The 19,388-nt window shown below is 36.1% G+C and overlaps 1 protein-coding gene across 2 annotated transcripts; it reads right to left on the bottom strand.

The window, feature by feature from the left end:
• Positions 1-690: 690 nt before the first annotated feature.
• LOC140148424 (tRNA-dihydrouridine(20a/20b) synthase [NAD(P)+]-like) lies at positions 691-17,470 on the bottom strand. Of its 2 annotated transcripts, none has more exons than XM_072170359.1 (10): positions 17,298-17,470; positions 11,972-12,102; positions 11,188-11,214; positions 9,827-9,921; positions 8,473-8,548; positions 5,449-5,490; positions 4,809-4,949; positions 4,011-4,219; positions 3,424-3,509; positions 691-1,440 (listed from the first exon to the last, which is right to left on the bottom strand). In XM_072170359.1, exons 1-10 carry the CDS (start codon positions 17,352-17,354, stop codon positions 1,198-1,200), a joined length of 1,107 nt encoding a protein of 368 aa, XP_072026460.1. In that variant the 5' UTR covers positions 17,355-17,470; the 3' UTR covers positions 691-1,197. The 2 variants fall into 2 exon arrangements, with proteins under 2 accessions (XP_072026460.1, XP_072026461.1); XM_072170360.1 differs by lacking the exon at positions 17,298-17,470 and adding an exon at positions 17,096-17,219.
• Positions 17,471-19,388: the final 1,918 nt, after the last annotated feature.

Genomic DNA, 19,388 nt, shown 5'->3' with positions numbered 1-19,388 from the left:
AAACAATAAGATACAAAGAGAACATGAAGATATTTTTTAACCAGATCTCATAAGGGGCCGTCCATAATTTTCGCCATTTTCACTTACGTACAAAGCGTACGACTAGGGAGGGAGGGGTAAAAATCCTGGGCATGTGTACGTAAGAAAAATGGCGATTTATTTGAGCAAAAATTATGGCATTTTCCAATATTTTATTCATAATTTATAACTAATTGACCTAAAATTGTTCAATTCGTTTTAATAATTTCTATAATTAATAACATGCAAACAATAATTTTCTCTTTAATTTTGAGTCTATATGCACAGTGGAAAAGAGAGTATAGGATGTTCAGCAGATTTTGGAGTGCATTAGTAATTAAGTTTAGATTTGGGCTGCATTTTAAGCTATATTTTAATTTATTGATGGCTTTCGTTTTCATGAAAATATGGTTTAAAAGGGAATTTTTTTCAGCATTTCTCAACTTATCTGTAAAAACATAAATCCAAAACCAACTGTCATCATGGAACACTAATATAACCCTAACCCTAAACCTAACCAAACCTTTAACTTAAACTCTAACCACAACCCCAACCCATCTCAATTTTGCTATTAGTAGTAGGCCTACTCTTGGAAATCCTTCGCCATTTTATTTGTAATGTAACTCGAGGGAGGGGGGGGGTAAAAGTTAAAATACGCTTTGTAATGTAAGTGAAAATGGCGAAAATTATGGACAGCCCCTAAATCTTACAACATAATCAGACCAGATATTAAAGGCCTATTCATTGATCCCAGTGGAAGTGTAAAAAATTCGAATAGTGCATAAATTGCCTATTAAGTTCAAGATACGTAAATTAAAATTGTTATAAGGAATTTTTGAATGAAACTTTGGCAAAAAATCAAGAAAAGTGCAGTTCTGACAAAGTTAAATCTCCATTCAAATACAAGTAGCAAATTTCCGAAATTACAGATTCATGTAAAATGCCTTTTTTGTCTTTAATACACATCTTTCGGCTTAACCACTAGCAGGATACCACTAGCAGGATATGTTAGCACATCTATTTACACTAAAAGGCGCCAAAACCAGCATTTTGATGATTTTTACGATCCTCCGGATGAACAAATCATTGAATAGGCCTTTAAGTGCAAAAAATGTGCATCTTCCAATTGTTCATAATACTGGCAAAGTGTTTCATTTCTGCATACAAATTCACCCTGTATCACCTGCACAAATCTTTATTATTAGTCATCTCAGATTGACTAATTCCTTCACAATTCCCATTAGTTCTGTGAGATTCCACACCGATTCCATAATTTTCTTCTAAATAGTCTAGAACAGCAGTTGTACTAGTAAGAACATTGAAGACCCGCTTCTCTGCTTTGGAAGTGACTCTCTCAAGCATGGAGATGAGATGATGATGAAAGCAAGTGAATGTTGTGCCAGTTGCCAATGCTATATCCACCTGAAGGGGAACCAAAGTGAACAAGATACATGTAAAGGTCAAGATACTTCTTCATCAATTAAGTACTACACCCCTGTGGTAAATTTGTGACTATTTTTGCATTTTTCTCAAAAAATAATAACACACTGGTAGCAAAAGTTATGTATATTATTGGGGCAAGGAATCCAATTATTACACTGAAATTTCAGTGACTCAAGACAAGCGGTTCAGTATATATGATAGGAAATGAGGTACATCCTAGCGGTACCTCATTTCTTATCATAAATAACGAACCGCTTGTCTTGGATCACTGAAATTCCATTGTAGTAACTGGATTCCTTGCCCCTATAATAGGCCCTATACACAACTTGTGTTACCAGTGTGTTATCAGTTTGTGAGAAAAATGCACAAATAGACACAAATTTATCGAGGGGTGTAGTACCCCCTTAACTGCAGCTGGTTCAAATTTCAGGGCCTACTGATGATTCCCTCAGCCAATGAATAGTGGAATTTGCCCTTTAGCTGTAGAAATGCAGAGGATGATTAAATACATTTACATTCCCATAACCCATTGGGGTTTCTGACCTTGGTATGTCTGCCTTTTGTACACATTTGGCACAGTTGACCATAGATGTACCTTGCATTGGGATTGTGTGCAAATATCTGGTGTTTTCATCCTTTTATTTAACATTCAAAACATTGAGACTTATGTATAAAATTAATGCAGTGGGACATTATGAATGTTTTCTGTAAGAAAATCCAATTTAATTTGATAAGTCTCGACTATTAGCTCGTTGGCTGCAATTTTAAAATTACCATTTTGTGTGTGTGGTAATCACTGTAAAAAGGAAACAACTCGTATTGGACAAACCACCTCGTTTTAAAGTGCCCATGAACAATGGTGGATTAGCTTTGTTATCATGGCAATACAAGTAGCAAAACAAGATACAAAACGAGTACTTATTCCACCCAAAGTAGCAAAACAAGGTATAAAACGAGTACTTATTACACCCAATGTGAAGTGTTTTGTCACCCAGCATTAACAAATCAATAAACTAGACAATGCTCCATACAAATAGTGGCCAGAAGATCTCGAATTAGTTCTCATATTAGTACTCGTTTTGAAGTGGAATGTCAAGAGCTGGTCTTGAATTGCTACTCGTTTTGAAGTGGATTGTGTAACCAATACAAAGGGAGACAATAGATAATTCCTCATTGTTACAGGGAATTAAAAACGAGGTGGTTTGTCCAATACGAGTTGCTTTTTTTTAACAGTGAATGGAGACTTTGCCTTTAAAATTAGGTTATATTGATCATATTTCCCAATCATAGTGCATTGTAGGAATGCCTTTAAGCCTCCTCTGGTAGAAATGCAACTTGTGAGCTCTTTGGTATTTTAAATTTGTGACACATATTTAGCATACTATTTGCCACTGTCCATGTAGGGTAGCAAGGACACCATTACTTCAGTGATGAAATCAATTACTAGCATGAACACAAGATGCATTATTTCAAGGACTAGATGCATTGCATGTAGTAGCTGCAAGGAGGTTTAGGAACCAAGAAGAGAGAAAATGGTGTACCTCCTGATTACTTTGCCATGTGGCTGGCAAACTTTGATCAAATTGCTTAAAGCATTTCCCTGATTACATCCAAAAACCTTGAAAACACTTGTAAGACAGAATATCATTCAATTTGTATTGCAGGAAGTTCACATAATTTATCCCCATCTTGACAATCCAATATAGTGGTGGAATAGTATTACGTTCAGGGGTATATGAAATCTGTACTCTCTTTTTTAGTTTTAGTTGCATCTGTCCATGTGAGAGTGCCCATGTACCCAATTATGTTGCAATATGGTGATATAATCTTTTCCTATAAACTTTTGATGAGAGCGTATTTGAGGCGATCTGCTGTTGCTGAGTGGAAATTTGTGAATGAGCTCCGATTTTGCAACATCATGGTAGAACACACATGTCAATTAAAGGTTTACTTATAACTTACCCAGTCTTGGACACACTCAATCGGTGTATTCTCATAACCAGCATACATTGCAGGGTTTTGAAGAATACCACGGGCTGCCATTACACCTGAAAACAACAGAAGTCAGGACACATATTAGTTAACAATAACCCACAAGCTATATAAATATATACAAGAATAAATGTGTTCCTAAATAGTTTCACAACAGATAACTATCCCGAAGTATTCCAGTCTAAATTCAGCTTTACAAATGCCTAACCTACAGACCACTTGACATCATTGTTTATTAACAAAGGTGAGGGATTGGTCTATCGATATGCTTGAACGAACCGCTACACTGGTTCAATGGCTTTCTTGAACTATATGAAATGTGGTGAGCTATTTAAAATGCACATGCCCTGAGCAAACTATATGATGCGTACACACACTGCAGGGCAAAGAACAATGGAATTTGCCATAATTTGTGCGCATACTGCCGGGCAATGACATCACATGTCAAGTGGTCTATATATGTCTTGCCATTTGTTCCCGTTTACTATTTTCAATAAATCTCCTCAGATAGCTTACAACAAAGTATCACAGTGTTACAATAACCCCAGACAGCTTACCGTCTACTCCAGTTTGCTCCTTTACTCTCTTCACATCTTCCATATTCCTTATATCCCCATTAGCAATAACTGGTATCTGTACACTATCCTTGATCAATTTAATAGCATCAAAGTCTGGTGGTTCATTCCTCATTTTAGCAGTGCGTCCATGTACAGCTACCCATGACACTCCTGCTTTCTCAACCTTCTGGCACATGTCTACAGTTTCCCTACAGATAGTGATGAGAATACAAAATAAATTAATCAATCACCAGATCATCAAACTGAGTGACAAGGAATGGTGATACATTCCGACAGCTCTCAGCTGAGCAAATTCATGCTTTGAGTAACTGTTTAATTTTCTTCATCACAAAATAATTTTAGTTAAAAAGCTTTTTTTTAACAACATTTATCAGATTCTTAATGACAGAAGAAATAAGGTCCTGCTTTGGATAATTAAAATCACATTTGCATTCATGAAATATTGTCATCTCATTTGTTAAGCTGTGCTGTCTCAATATCTTGCCTCACCCCACCCAGATGTAATAGGAAGCTGCTATAATCGCAATTTAAATGCAATTAAAGAAGTTGCAGACAATTCAGGTGTGGTACACTATACATCACCAATGCTGTCACTAAACAAGAATGGTGGACTGCGTTTTCAACTTTTGCATGGGTCTGACCAGGACCTGAAAGGAATTGATCAATCTCTCTCATGTGACCAAACAATCTGAATCGAATACAATTCATCATTTAATTTGAGCTTATTAAACCATGCAAGAAATAAATACAAAAACTAAGATTACCATTTCATCTTACCTGAGATCGTCATGTATCCTAATTTTAATGGATGTAGTAAATCCAGGTTTACACACTCTCCCTCTGGTCTGCATCACCATGTCTTTGATTAACTCAGGGTGCTTGATAAGGTGTGCTCCATATCCCTCAGCCATGGCCCATCTACAAAAGGCAAAGACAATGGACATTTAGAAGTGATATCAGATGTTGGCAGATTGGCACTAGGGCCATAGATGTAGATCCCGGAGTGATCCAATATTTTGATAAGGGGGTGGCCCATATAATCATTCCCCCAAGGTTGATGCCCTGTATGTGGGTTTCTGACCATAATTAATCCCATATTTCTCCATATTAGCTTTAAAAGTGCCAATTTTTGAGCTCTTTGCATTGATTTGTTCCACTTTTGCACCATCTCACACAGGGGATGTAGATTTCAAATAGAGTTACCCATTTAGAGCTATATAACCCCATTTGAAATTCACACTCCCTGTGTAGAAGATTAAGGCCATGTCTTCCATCGGGGGTGTATTGATTTCAACTGGAATAGCCCAATATATCTCGGCCTTTAATTTATTAGTTATGCGAATGATATGAGCTTTCTCCTGATTCCAAAATTCAATTTTGAAGGGGTAGAGGGGCGGGGGACAAATTTGTTACTTACTTTTGTGGGCATCCACAATTAAGATCCACCCCATCAGTATACCTGTTAAATGGAACACACAGTAATTGCTTTCATTAATATGTCACCAGTTAAAAAATGATACATTATTATTGCAAAATTGTATCCTTAAGTTAACAAAAATATGGTTATCTGATAAAAAAAAAAAAGAAAGCAGTGATATAGCCATGGAGGGGCAGAAGTGGGACAGTCCCCCACCCCAATTATATGGACAACAGCCACTTGTTTGGATTATAAACATGTTTTGGTTTTGGCCAAAATGTTTTAATAATTTAAATGTCGGTTTTGTTACGGTCATGAAAACATTTTAAAGGGAGTCTCCGGCAATCATAACATTATGCCTTATATGTTAGAAAATATAATTATCAAGCACAAATCACATGGTTTTATTTAAAACAAACTCATATTGACCATAAAAACAGTTGGCTCTCAACATGTGATATTCAAAATTCCCAAGCTGAAGTTGTCTAAGTGCAATGACATATATGGTATTTTTTGCTCATTTATATTTGTCGCCAGCCTTCATTACTGGGACGTCATTGCACTTGACAATTTTGATGCCCGGGAATTTTGAATATCGTGTGTTGAGAGACGGATGTTTTAATTAATTTTAATAGTCACTATGAGTTTGTTTTAAATAAAACCACATGATTCGTGCTTGATAATTATTTTTCTTACATATAATATATGTTGATATGACCTTTCTTTGCTTAGTTATGTAAATTTATCAATCACTGAAAACAATATAATTTATATTTTAACACTTTCTTTGCCAGTATCTCAAAATCAGTATTAGCGACATCCAACTCATTTCCCTTGATCGTGTCACATATATGAAATACCATAGCAGAAGTGGCAGTTTTTTATGTTTGGAAAATATTTCTGCCAATGACCCCATTGGAAAAAAATACAGCTTATAAAGCCATTGTCAACATGGAAATGCACAAATCTTTCATCTATCAAGGTATTTTATGCTTAAAATGCATCGATACAAATCGCTTGATTAAAATACATGTACAATATCATCCATTTTGTACATGTATTTTATTACTAGTATAACAGAATGTGATGAATCATGAACATAATTATCATTGACTAATTTATTGTTGTGATGTATTACAATAACAGCATATTGATTTCCATTTTTTACCAAATACATTTTTATGCACATAGATTATGATCAAGGTTCTTCATTTTAAGCCTTATAATCTTTTGAAATAAATAATTAAGATAAATAAATGTTATCTAAGAGTATTATGGAGAATAGATGAGATCCATTTTCTCTGTTGACACAGCATACATGTATTTTCAAGATCATGAGTATGTTTACTTTCATTCATTAATCACTCAATACATTGATAAAAATATTAAATTTTGATTGTACCTAAATTAAGATATATAAATCATTATCTAAGAGTATTATGGAGAATAGATGAGATCCATTTTCTCTGTTAACACGGCATTTCAAGATGTTCACTTTCATTTATTTAATCACTCAGTATACATGTATTTAAAAGCAAAATAGCTTGTACTTTATGGTTTCACCACTTTCATGATGTTCATTCGAAATAAGATTTAACCAGTCTTCAAAACATGAACAAGGTTTGTTGGTTGTTAAACAATGTTTATAAGTGGATCTAGACAGGCCTTTCCACTATATATATGTTTAAAAAGAACATCATTTTGCTGTACAATTTTGACCACCATATTTGTAAAATTTTCTGAATCTGAGAGGGTAAAAGCTGGGCTCCCCAGAATGGTTGGCGTAAAATTTAGGGAAGCAAAGCAAGACGGAAAATGTTTGGAGAGTGGCTCCCCCTTTCAAAAACCTGGATCCACCCTTGTCTATACGGACATGAGCCTACTCACTTTAATATAGACCTGCGTGCATTAATATTTAATGTTTCTCTTCTATTTTGCTCCCTTTTCCCTTCTCTCCTTTTCCATTTCTCCTCTTTTCCTCCCTTTTTCCCTTTCTTGAGGAGGGGACACCCCCTAAGCCTGTGCATGCTCTATGGTAGCGGTTCCTCAACTATTTCTATGTGCAGCAGGCCCTATGAGGTTTTCAAGAAAAGGGATGCTGAAATGTTGATGAAGTGTATAAGTGCCTTCAAAAGAGTGCAAAAAATTGATATTTTTACTTGAAAGTTGGCATAAGAAAGGCTCTATAAACATCTCTACTGCATATTTTAAGCACAGATTTTAAATTTTCACTGCACAGATTTTTAATATCACTGCACAAACGTGCCAGGAGGCACATTTAAATAACCCTGCTGAGAAGTATTACTATGCAAGCCACCATTACCCTGCCATTGCATATCGTGGAACACTACCAGGGGCCAATCAAGCAGATGCCGATGGGAATAGAAGGGTCAGCTTTGTAGCAAAACTAGTTATATTTATAGGACTTCATAAATATTTTGGTTTATTTCCTTTTATATTTATCTGCATAAACAAATAATATACTGCATCAGGTGTGGGCAACATGTGGCAGAGGACAACATGCAGTCATCAATGATGTCCAAGCCTTCTCTTTAACCCTATTAATGCCCCGTGGGCTTTTTGACGAGGTGGAAGGAAAGAAGGAAGGTAGAATGAAGAAGAGAAAAATCAGGTGCGGTTTTGAACCACAGGTGCCAGACATGCGCACAGGGATCGCTTGCCACAGGGTCCTACTGACCATCTAAGCTTTCTGTGCCCATATATGTGTGATCGCATGATGGCACAATCGCATCATGTATAGGATACCTGTATTTGCAGTGCTGTGTAAATTTAGCTTTTTTGATGTTTGGTTCGGTTAGGGTGATATACAAAAAATAACACTATATGCGGCCAGTCAAAATGTCTGAACTTCACAATGTGACCCTCAGGTCCATAAAGGTTGGGCACCTCTTTTCACATTTTGAACTGTTGTAAAACATTTAATCAAGAGTCCAGCTGCTACAATTCAAGATAAGTTTAATTAATGAAACCTATTTCAGAATAGTGTTATCTTAATAGACTTACGGTGCAATAATTTCCGCTGCATCTGCTAGAACTGTTGCATTGCTAGCTGCAAACTGGGCTATCAAGGGTCTGTCACCTGCAACCAAAATATCATTAATTCAAAAGGCATATATCAAATACATCTGGCAAAAAAAAAATTGTGTTGCCCTCCAGTGAAATTTCCAAGGTGGGTGGGTATGACATAAAAATTGTGACACAACCAGGTCAAAGCAAGCAAGTTTTAAAATTGAGTTCTTATTATCATCGATTGTATTAATAATACCACTGCATGTCACAGGATGTTATTTCTTTCACGGATTCAAATCACCTCCAATATGTAGTAATTAGCACCTCTTGAGTTTTCTAAAATCAATGGTCACTAACTAGTAGTATGAAATCGGTACACATGACTTCTGCACTAGCAGAGATATCTGCCTGCCCAGACCTGTTAAGATTTTTTGGGGACTTTCACTGAAAGACCACAATTTTTTGGTGTAGGCTCTCACCGAAAGACCCTATAGTTTCTTTGTCCGCAGAGATTCCCCGCTTACCCAAAGTCGAAAGTGCCCCCCGCGGACCTACAGCTATTGTTTCAAAGGTTGACGGGGTCGCCAGTTTCAAACACACTGAGCAGCAATTTTGCTCAAAATAATATTGAAAGTACAGTCTTTCTAAAATTTTGGGTTTTTTGAACGGTAAATTTCGTTGTATAAAATCGTATTTGTGGTCAATTAGAAAGCAAAAAGATGAAAATGTGAGAAATGTTTCATGTCCAGTAACCAACCTTATATAATGCTGAAATACTTACGTCCCTATAATGTAATATGTTATTAGCTTTTGTAATGCCAATTTTCCTTCATATTTTATTGTTTTTCAACTCTCTATGTTTGGCTGAATTTTGCAATTGCCATCATTGGTTGCATCAGACTGCATCACAATCAATTTATTCTGTCTACATGTACTTTCACATTGAAATCACTCAATAGTATTAAATTTTCTTCTAAACCATCCAATGTGGTAACAAGCAGATATGAAATACACAACAAATTTAATGCTCCCTAGGCAACATCTGTTTGTCATTTCATTCAAAGAACTCCTCATCTTCTTTGTTCATACACCTAGCAAAACACAAATTGTTTCAATGTTTGAATTTTTGCTAATGCTATATATGCACATCTATAAGTCATCATTTAGATACTCTGTGCATGTTGCATAATCTAAAAGAGCTAGAATTTCTGCAAACAATTCACGCAAACAAAATTTACGAATCAAACTTGATTCTCATAAACTTTTTATGTTTACACAGTAAAGAGTAGGTGAGATATGGTTCTCACAACAACAATTATTGCAAGTATAATCAAATCGAATTGCTTACCTTTATTTGTTGTGAATTCACTATCCCTGGCTTTAATAGACTTGACAAATGAGTCCGATACAATCATAGGAGTGAACGCCAGATCACAGCCATACCTGTTTACAACAATAGAAATTATAAGTCTATTGCTGATACAATTATCAGTAGGCCTAGTCCGAATAATCAGACCCAGAACAAAATATTAATTTCTGACATGATCGTGTTCTGGGTCTGAACTGTTTCCATTTGAAATCTTGATGCCAAATTGGACAAAAGAAGCACATGGTCCTACTTCACAGTTTTTTAATCCCCTATTCATGTTGCGTGAATCACTCTATTGTGGACCATCCTTTTGATACTTGAGTATTTGAACAAGCGGAACAGTTTTGACTGGCCCTTTGTCTCTCTACATAGAGGTACTTTTAAAAAAGTAGCATAAATGTTTTTCATTCATCATGTAAAACCTTCTGTTTAATTAAAATGTTTTAAGGGTTAAAGCTCATACAATTATATAAAATCAGATATAAAATATGGACTATACTTCAGTTCTGATTCTGAAAAAAAATATGCAGGGAATGCTTGCACCCTCCTTTCTAGAAATGTTTGTAAACAAACGAGGAGGTCGAAATTGTCCTCCTCTGCAAATACGAAAGTCAGCGTAATAGTACGGCACTACAGTAGGCCTACGGTGTTGAGAGCTCTATCCATGTACATCACTTATTTGGAGGCATTGTGGAGAATATTTAATCTTTAAGCTTTCTGACAAAAATATTTAAGATGTATCTTTTACAATACCCCAACAGCAGCAAAATTATGTACCATATTTGATATAATTAACACCCTTCCCTAATTAGAGCCAAAAATGAACTTGCATCTGTTTCAATGCACATTTAGTATGAAAATAGTAGAAATGCTGGTTTAATCATAATACTGCATTATAGCCCTGTCAGATATAAAACCTAACTTAGCATACAGATGAATCATGACATATACCAATCCATCTGTAATGCTTATCATGAACACACTGAACGTATTTTCTCCAGTAATAAATTCCTTGTTTAATTCCAGGAATTATGTTCTATAATTTTAGGATGTGACTTATTCATTTTCACATAGCTACCACTTTTATTAATCCCAAAATGGGTTTGTGACACCCAAAATACAGTAAATGACATTGATGTATTCTACTGCAAGCCATCTGCTTCAACTTAACATATTTTATTGAGGTAGGGTTGCCCTTTTTTAACCATAATGTACAGACTCTGAAGAACTTTTTTTTCTGGAATTTACAAAGGGCATTTTTCTTTTGCAATTGTACAGTTCAATCTTTTTCCCCTGGTTATCAAATCTGGGAGCATTTCATTCAAGAGCAAACAACTTACTTTCTGACCAGAGTTCTGAATGCCAATCTGTAAGATAAAGCAAAGACAAACAATACATATAAATTCAATATCATATAGACAAACTTCTTACTTGAAAATGATCAAATTATAGTCTGTATGCCTCTTTGATTTTCTCAAGAACACCTAATTTTAACAGGAATATGTTATGCTAGTTGGATTACTCATACCATTTCCTCTGAAAATATAGACTTCTATGTGCTTATTATTATTAATTTTAGAGATACAATAAAATACAATATCTAACTAACTGCCTCAAAGAAGGCATATACTGACTATAGTAGGGGCGAGGTCTATGATTTGCATTATTCAAGTATGAGAGTATACACATCAGGGTTATCATTACACTGGTCTGTAGTAACCAATACTCAGGCTAACCAACTGGCACTCAAGGGAATATGAGGACATGCCAACCAGCACTGATGAAATAGACAAATTGTCACTTTTGCCCTTCAAAACAGAGCTGGAAAATGATTTATGAGAATATTTTTGACAAATATATAAACATGAACATTTATCTGGCATTAAATTCAGTTCAGTCTAGTGACCACCCTGTTACATATGTATGACCATTTTAAAGTACACTCTAGATGAATTTCATCTTTCCAGCAAAAATGCCCCCTTTAAACAAGAACATGTAAGCCAGATTTATTGGAAAAACTTCAAAACAGTACACTAAAACAAAATAAATTCAGCAAACAACACTTTTCCATGAATGTGGCAGATTTTGAACCCTTTCCCGTGTCATACGTAAATGTTGACTTACTTTGAGTATCTAACCATGGGTGCACAAATCTTGACTGCCTCTGTAGGGTTACAGGTCTTGACATTCTTAAACAAGTTAAGTACATCAGTATCATCATTGGCACTGTTCATTGTAATTAGACCAATGGTATCCTAGAAAAAAACAAAAATAAATAGTAGTAATAATAGTTTCTCAGACTCTGTCATACATACACGACACCCCGGACTTTCTCAGGAAGCTTGAAGCTATCAAGGACCAGATCCCCAGCACTGCCATCATTGGCACTTGTGATGTGTCATCCTTGTATACTAACATCCCATTCAGTGAAGGAATTTCAGCTACCTGTGAAGCGCTGTCTAGAAGTGGTCACACCAGTCCCCCCATTGATGATCTGAAGACTCTCATGAATCATGTACTAACTAAGAACAATTTCACCTTTATGGGAGATCACTATTTACAGGTATTTGGGACATCGATGGGGACCCGCATGGCTCCGTTGTTTGCCTGCCTCTTCATGTCTAGGCTTGAAGAGCAGATGTTGGATGCTGCCCCTTGTCGCCCATGGATTTGGTGGAGGTACATTGATGATGCGTTTTTCATCTGGACCAGAGAAGAAGACAGCCTTCACACCTTCCTTGACCATGTCAATTCTTTCCACAGAACAATTAAATTCACGTCTGAACTTTCTCACCACCAGGTCAACTTCTTGGATGTCACCATCAGAAAGGAGAATGACTCCCTTGTCACAGATCTATACACCAAACCCACAGACAGTCACCAGTATCTACACTCTTCCAGTTGCCATCCCCAACATTGTAAAAGTGGTATAGCATACAGTCAAGCTCTCCGCCTCCGCCGCATTTGTACTAATGATTCTGACTTCTCACAGCATGCCAGGGACCTCAAGAAGAACCATATACATCTAGGAGACTCAAAGTGCAGCAGGCCATCAACAAGGTCAAATCTCTTCCCAGGTCAGATGTACTGAAGCAGAAGCCAGGACACCAATACCAGAGTCCCTCTTGTGGTCACTTTTCATCCTAACCTCCCTCCTCTCCGCAGCATCACTAATGACAATCACCATATACTGAGTACCGGTACTTCAAACCTCAGATCGGCTACAACGAGCAGTTCCCGATAGCCCCATCCTGGTCTACAGACGTCCTCGCAATCTTAGAGATCTTCTTGTGAGAGCTGAAGTCCCCCGCTTTCTGATACTATTCCTTCCACACAACAGGGTACTTTCACATGTGATTCCAACAGGTGTGTTGTCTGCAAGGACCATATCCAAGAACAGGATTCTGTCGCCAGTAATTCCAACAATTCCTCCCACAGGATCAGGGGCAACATCACCTGCACCACATCTAATCTCATTTCTTGCAGAGTTTGTGGTATACAGTATGTGGGAGAAACTAAGACTGCACTTAAGAAGTGGTTTTATGGACACAGGTCCACTGTCAACACCAAGAAGCTTGACACCCCTGTTGGTAATCACGTTAACCTCCCCAACCACTCCATCTCCGACATGATCCTACAGGGCATTGAGTCTTTAGGTAACCGCCCCGACACCGTCCGTGCCAGCAGGGCATTTCGTTGACAAAATTGTCGACAAGAGCACTTTTGCCGATTGGTGACAAGAGCTTTGCATGTATCGACAAAACATATCAGAATTTTTGTGATCGCATTGGCTGTGAGTCTCGTGAATGCATTTGGCCATTTTCTCACAGTCTCACGCCAAGGTTGTATAATCTCATGCCTTGCGTGAGAACTATTAGATGAATCCATCTAAATATTTTAGCATTAAAAATATACAGGTTTTTGACCCTTGCTCTATCCAATTATTTCAATTATACCTTTGGGATACCAGGGTAGACTAGAAGAAAAATCAACCTAGCCAAAATGTTTTTACCAGATGGACATTGTTGATGCTGTAAATAATTTAACTAGGAAAGACCTAGTTTTGACAAATGGTGCCAAAAATTTATTTCATAATGTTCTGCATGATTGTTATTTTTGTATAAATGATCGTCAATATTCCCCCCCCCCCATTTCCCCCTATCCTCAAATGTATGTACGGAGAGGTTAGTACAAATGGGAGTGAAGAAGAATGGCATGGAATACTTCGGAATACATTTAGTTTGTTTTAAAACTTGAAAAACAAAAAGCAAGATAATTATACTTAAATAAATGTTTAAATGTATGTGTTTGTGACATTATATTGCGACTGGCGATACCCAATTAGAATGAACAAACGCGCATAAGCATTGGTAAAAGGCCGCTGATAATGAAACCTTGAAAATAATGAATAATGAAATAGTTAATTGCCTCATTAAGGAAAGGGGTATGAGCGTTTGGACAGTATTTATTTTGGGACATTAGAGCACATCAGACATATCGAATTGCATTCTGAATACGAAGAATGTCCTTCTGATATCAAATAATTTTGATTTTTTGAAATTTGCAATATAATACACATTTTATGGCAAATCATTAAAAATTGATATTTTTTATATTTACATGTAACAGTACTCGAAGTAAACTTTACAAATCTGATGATTTATACTTAAAGTGTATGTAGGTGGGATGAAAAGCCGATGATCAATTGGATTTTTTCCCCAAAACACCAAAAAAATTAGGTCTTTTGGGAAAAAAATCCATATCTTCAATATGAAAGGTCAAAATTTTCAATTGACCGTCGGCTTTTCCTCCCAGCTACATACACTTTAAGAATATATCATTAGATTTATATAATTTACTTCGAGGACTGTTATATATCAAAAATTATCAAATTTTTATAATTTGTCATAAAATTTGTATTATATTGTGATTTTCAAAAATGAAAATTATTTGATATCAGAAAGACATGCTTCGTATTCAGAATGCAATTCGATAGGTCTGGGTGCTCAGGTCCCACAAAAATACTGTCGAAACTAATAAACGCTCATTTTAGATCCCTATCTAAAATGAGCGCTTATTGGTTTCGACAGTATTTTTGTGGGACCTGAGACACCAGACCTATCAGTGCATTCTGAATACGAAGCATGTCTTTCTGATATCAAATAATTTTCATTTTTGAAAATCACAATATAATACAAATTTTATGACAAATTATAAAAATTTGATATTTTCAAATTTTGATATAATACAGTCCTCGGTAAATTATATAAATCTAATGATATATTCTTAAAGTGTATGTAGGGAGGAAAAGCCGACGGTCAATTGAAAATTTTGACCTTTCATATTGAAGATATGGATTTTTTCCCAAAAGACCTAATTTTTTGGTGTTTTGGGAAAAAAATCCACATCTTCAATACCAAAGGTCAAAATTTTCAATTGATCGTCGGCTTTTCATCCCACCTAAATACACTTTAAGTATAAATCATCAGATTTATAAAGTTTACTTCAAGTACTGTTAAATATCAAAAATATCAATTTTTAATGATTTGCCATAAAATGTGTATTAAATTGCTAATTTCAAAAATCAAAATTATTTGATATCAGAATGACATTCTTCGTATTCAGAATGCAATTCATATGTCTGATGTGCTCTAATGTCCCAAAATAAATACTGTCCAAACGCTCATACCCCAGCCCTTAAGGGATCTAAAATGAGCGTTTATTATGCTTTGTACAGTATTTTTGTGGGACATGAGCACCTCAGACCTATCGAATTGCATTCTGAATACTGAAGCATGTCTTTCTGATATCAAATAATTTTCATTTTTGAAAATCCCAATATAATACAAATTTTACGACAAATTATAAAAATTTGATATTTTTCAAATTTTTGATATATAACAGTCCTCGAAGTAAATTATATAAATCTAATGATATATTCTTAAAGTGTATGTAGCAGGGAGGAAAAGCCGACGGTCAATTGAAAATTTAGACCTTTCATATTGAAGATATGGATTTTTTCCCAAAAAGACCTAATTTTTTTGGTTTTTGGGAAAAAAATCCATATCTTCAATAATGAAAGGTCAAAATTTTCAATTGATCGTCGGCTTTTCATCCCACCTACATACACTTTAAGTATAAATCATCAGATTTATAAAGTTTACTTCAAGTACTGTTAAATATCAAAAATATCAATTTTAATGATTTGCCATAAAATGTGTATTAAATTGCAATTTCAAAAATAAAAATTATTTGATATCAGAATGACATTTTTCGTATTCAGAATGCAATTCGATATGTCTGATGTGCTCTAATGTCCCAAAATAAATACTGTCCAAACGTTCATACCCCAGCCCTTAATATGAGCTGAAAAAAATGGGACGCTATTAAACTCAACATCCAAGTTTCAATAGCCTTTAGAATCATGTGTTTACTCGCTAACGCAAAATCGGAATCAACTGAAATTTTGGGAATAAGCTTTTTTCGTGGATATCTACTGAAAAATACCATAAAAAGAGGATGCTAGGATCACGAAATCCTCCAGTACATAGAATATCTGGTATGTTATCGACTTTACGTTATCAAACATTCATTATATAGGTATGCTAGGTGAATTCAAATTTGCCATCAAACTGCACCATTTTACATATCAAATTAAAGCCCTTGAGTAAAGAAAGCCAAAACTGAAAACATTTTTGTCATAGCACTTTCCGTAATAAAGTTACATCTTGTCAAAGATTGACTTTCCTCAAAAAGATTCAGATAGCAAAATTCCCCAAAACGGCATTTAGGGGTGTTTCTAGATCTTAGTCTCATGGCGATAGCAGCTTTTTTAATGGAACTGCTATCAAAATCCTCTAAAATTCCATGTGCGACTTGATTATCACCATAAAAATCATATATTTGGGTCAAGTGATACATAGAAAACATATTTATGTAGGTTTCCTTCACCGACCTATTCTCGAAAAACATTCAAATTTCTATGTAAAAATGCATTGCCATTGCATTGTGTTTGGGTCCCGGTCTCGGCGAATTTCGCTGACTAGCAAATGTGTTAACTAAGGTTTGCCTGGGATACCTACATTATAACATTACTGGAAACAGAATGGGTCAATGGGTTTAGATTAAATAACGTAGAAATGTTACATCGAATATTCTACATCGAATAAAAAATCTGTTTTGTCTGTAGCTGAGACCATAATGGTCTCAGGTCTGTAGTGTAGGGCCACTTCATGACTTTAAGCTTACCTAGTTTTTACGTCAGACTCATCATGATTAGCATGATTAGTATAGTAGGCATTCTAATAATAATATATTCGATGCATGACACAATTCAGTTACTACAACTATGGATTTATAGTATCCTAATATTTAAATGACAGGATTTACTTGGTGTGCCTCATGTGAAATGACATAGAATTATGAAATTTAACCACATTATTATACTCACCGTCAATGTTGAATTCACATCAACTTCAATTAGGGCTATCAGGCCGTTGCAACTCATATGCTAGCGCAATACAAAAAGGTGGCGACAGCGTCGCCTTTCCCTGTGTATTACCCTGCACTAACATGGCGTCCAATGGCGTCTCCCGGGCGGGGCCATTTTGGAAAAGTAAAGAAAAATGCTGCTGCCACCACGATAGTAACTAAGGTTTGCCTGGGATACCTACATTATAACATTACTGGAAACAGAATGGGTCAATGGGTTTAGATTAAATAACGTAGAAATGTTACATCGAATATTCTACATCGAATAAAAAATCTGTTTTGTTACAGATGCTACCTGCTTTCACACTGAACAGACGTGCATCTATTTAGCTCCAGTAATCGATCACCCGTAACGCCTATACACTTGGCCTATAGCGCCTATACACTTGGATTGTATATTGGATTGGATATTAAATTATTTCGTAGAAGCTGCTTTATTTTCTGGATAAATTTTACCTTTGGATATTTTAATTTATTTTCATGATGGGATATTGTAATGACTGCAAACGGACAAAGGACAGTGTCACTCTATGCCAAGGTGATTTAATTCTATGCAAAGAATGCAATGATGTCAGGTTTCCGCCTTTTCGGAAACCATCCATCGCTCATGCGTTGTTGGCAGCATCACCTCTTCGAAAGAAAACAACTTCTGCAACATCTAAGAAAGAATCAGTTCCTTCAGCTTCAAGAGTGAGGATACTACCTCCATCTCCCATATCGGCGTCAAGTACATCAAATTTGACAACATCTGCAATAGAGGATCCCACATCATCGTCTACCACTTTGTCAACATCTACGGCCCCTGCTGTATCACTAACTAATCGCAGAATTAAATGCCTTTCTGGATGTAATAAACAAGGCTCAGATGCAGGTAGCATGGAGTGCAACTTATGTGGAACTTTTTATCATAGATCCTGTGTTGGGATAACGGGAAGAAAACCGAGTGTATGGTTTTGTCTCTCATGCCGGAGAATGAGCAGTACTGTAAATGAACTCAAGGATAAGATATCAAACCTAGAAACTAAAATCGTCACACTAGAAACTAAGAACACTGAGCTATCTGAGAAGATCAACAAGTCAAAATCTACAGTTACTTCATGTTCACAAACTGATAAAGATAACCATGGCAATACAGCTAGTTCACATGTAAGTCAAACGGAGAAGGAACACAATACGTTACTCATTAGTGACAGCATCATCCGAGATATCAATGAAAGAGGACTTGAAAAGACCAAAGTTGAATGTCTTCGCGGCAAACGAGCCAAGGATATCCATCAGAAACTAAAGGAAACTAATGTTAAAGAATACTCGACTGTAATAATCCACGGAAGTACAAATGATTGCACTAGCATCGTCAATGAGCAACTGGCAGAGGACATATATAGCGATATCATCGAAGACCTAAATGAAAGAGCTCCAAACGCGGTAGTAGGAATCTCTACAGTATGCCCTAGAACCGACAACGACAACCATCAAGAAAATGTAAATAAACTTAATGAAAAACTCCGGATAATCGCGGTTAACAAGGGCTGTCTTCTGATAGACAATGATAGCAATTTCAAGCTCAAGAACAACAAGGCCGACACGTCTACTCTAATGAACGATAAGCTCCATTTATCTCAAGCCGGGACAAAACGCCTTCTCATGAACATTAACGAACATCACGCAATATTGAAAAAACATCCTGGAAATAAAGAACAGAGTGATCACACACAAGAATCTGCACCTGCATCGCGACAGGCAACAAGAAGATCATACAGAGATCAAGGACATCGCGAACATGGTAGACCTCGTCCTCATCAACGTGACCAAGGACATCGCGAACATGGTAGACCTCGTCCTCATCAACGTGACCAAGGACATCGTGAACATGGTAGACCTCGTCTTCATCAACGTGATCAACAACAAAGATATACAAGCGCACGCGACTTCTCGGGATGTCATTTCTGTGGGGAAGGTAACCACGTTAGACAAAACTGTAGGTACGGTCAACCCATCATATGTTTTACATGCAATACGCCAGGACATAAAAGTAACTCTTGTACATCAC

Source organism: Amphiura filiformis, chromosome 3 (assembly GCF_039555335.1).
Source record: "Amphiura filiformis chromosome 3, Afil_fr2py, whole genome shotgun sequence".
NCBI lineage: Eukaryota > Metazoa > Echinodermata > Ophiuroidea > Amphilepidida > Amphiuridae > Amphiura > Amphiura filiformis.
The sequence above is the reverse complement of the archived record's forward strand: the minus strand, read 5'-3'. Positions and strand labels throughout refer to the sequence as shown.

Bases quoted from the DNA above. Each gene is read 5' to 3' on its own strand.
- LOC140148424 (XM_072170359.1), bottom strand. From the start codon at position 17,354: ATGAGTTGCAACGGCCTGATAGCCCTAATTGAAGTTGATGTGAATTCA. The intron at 8,549-9,826 runs GTAAGCAATTCG...TTTTGGTTGCAG, and splicing joins TGAATTCACAACAAATAAAG to GTGACAGACCCTTGATAGCC. The intron at 4,950-5,448 runs GTAAGTAACAAA...TGCCTTTTGTAG, and splicing joins AATTGTGGATGCCCACAAAA to ATGGGCCATGGCTGAGGGAT.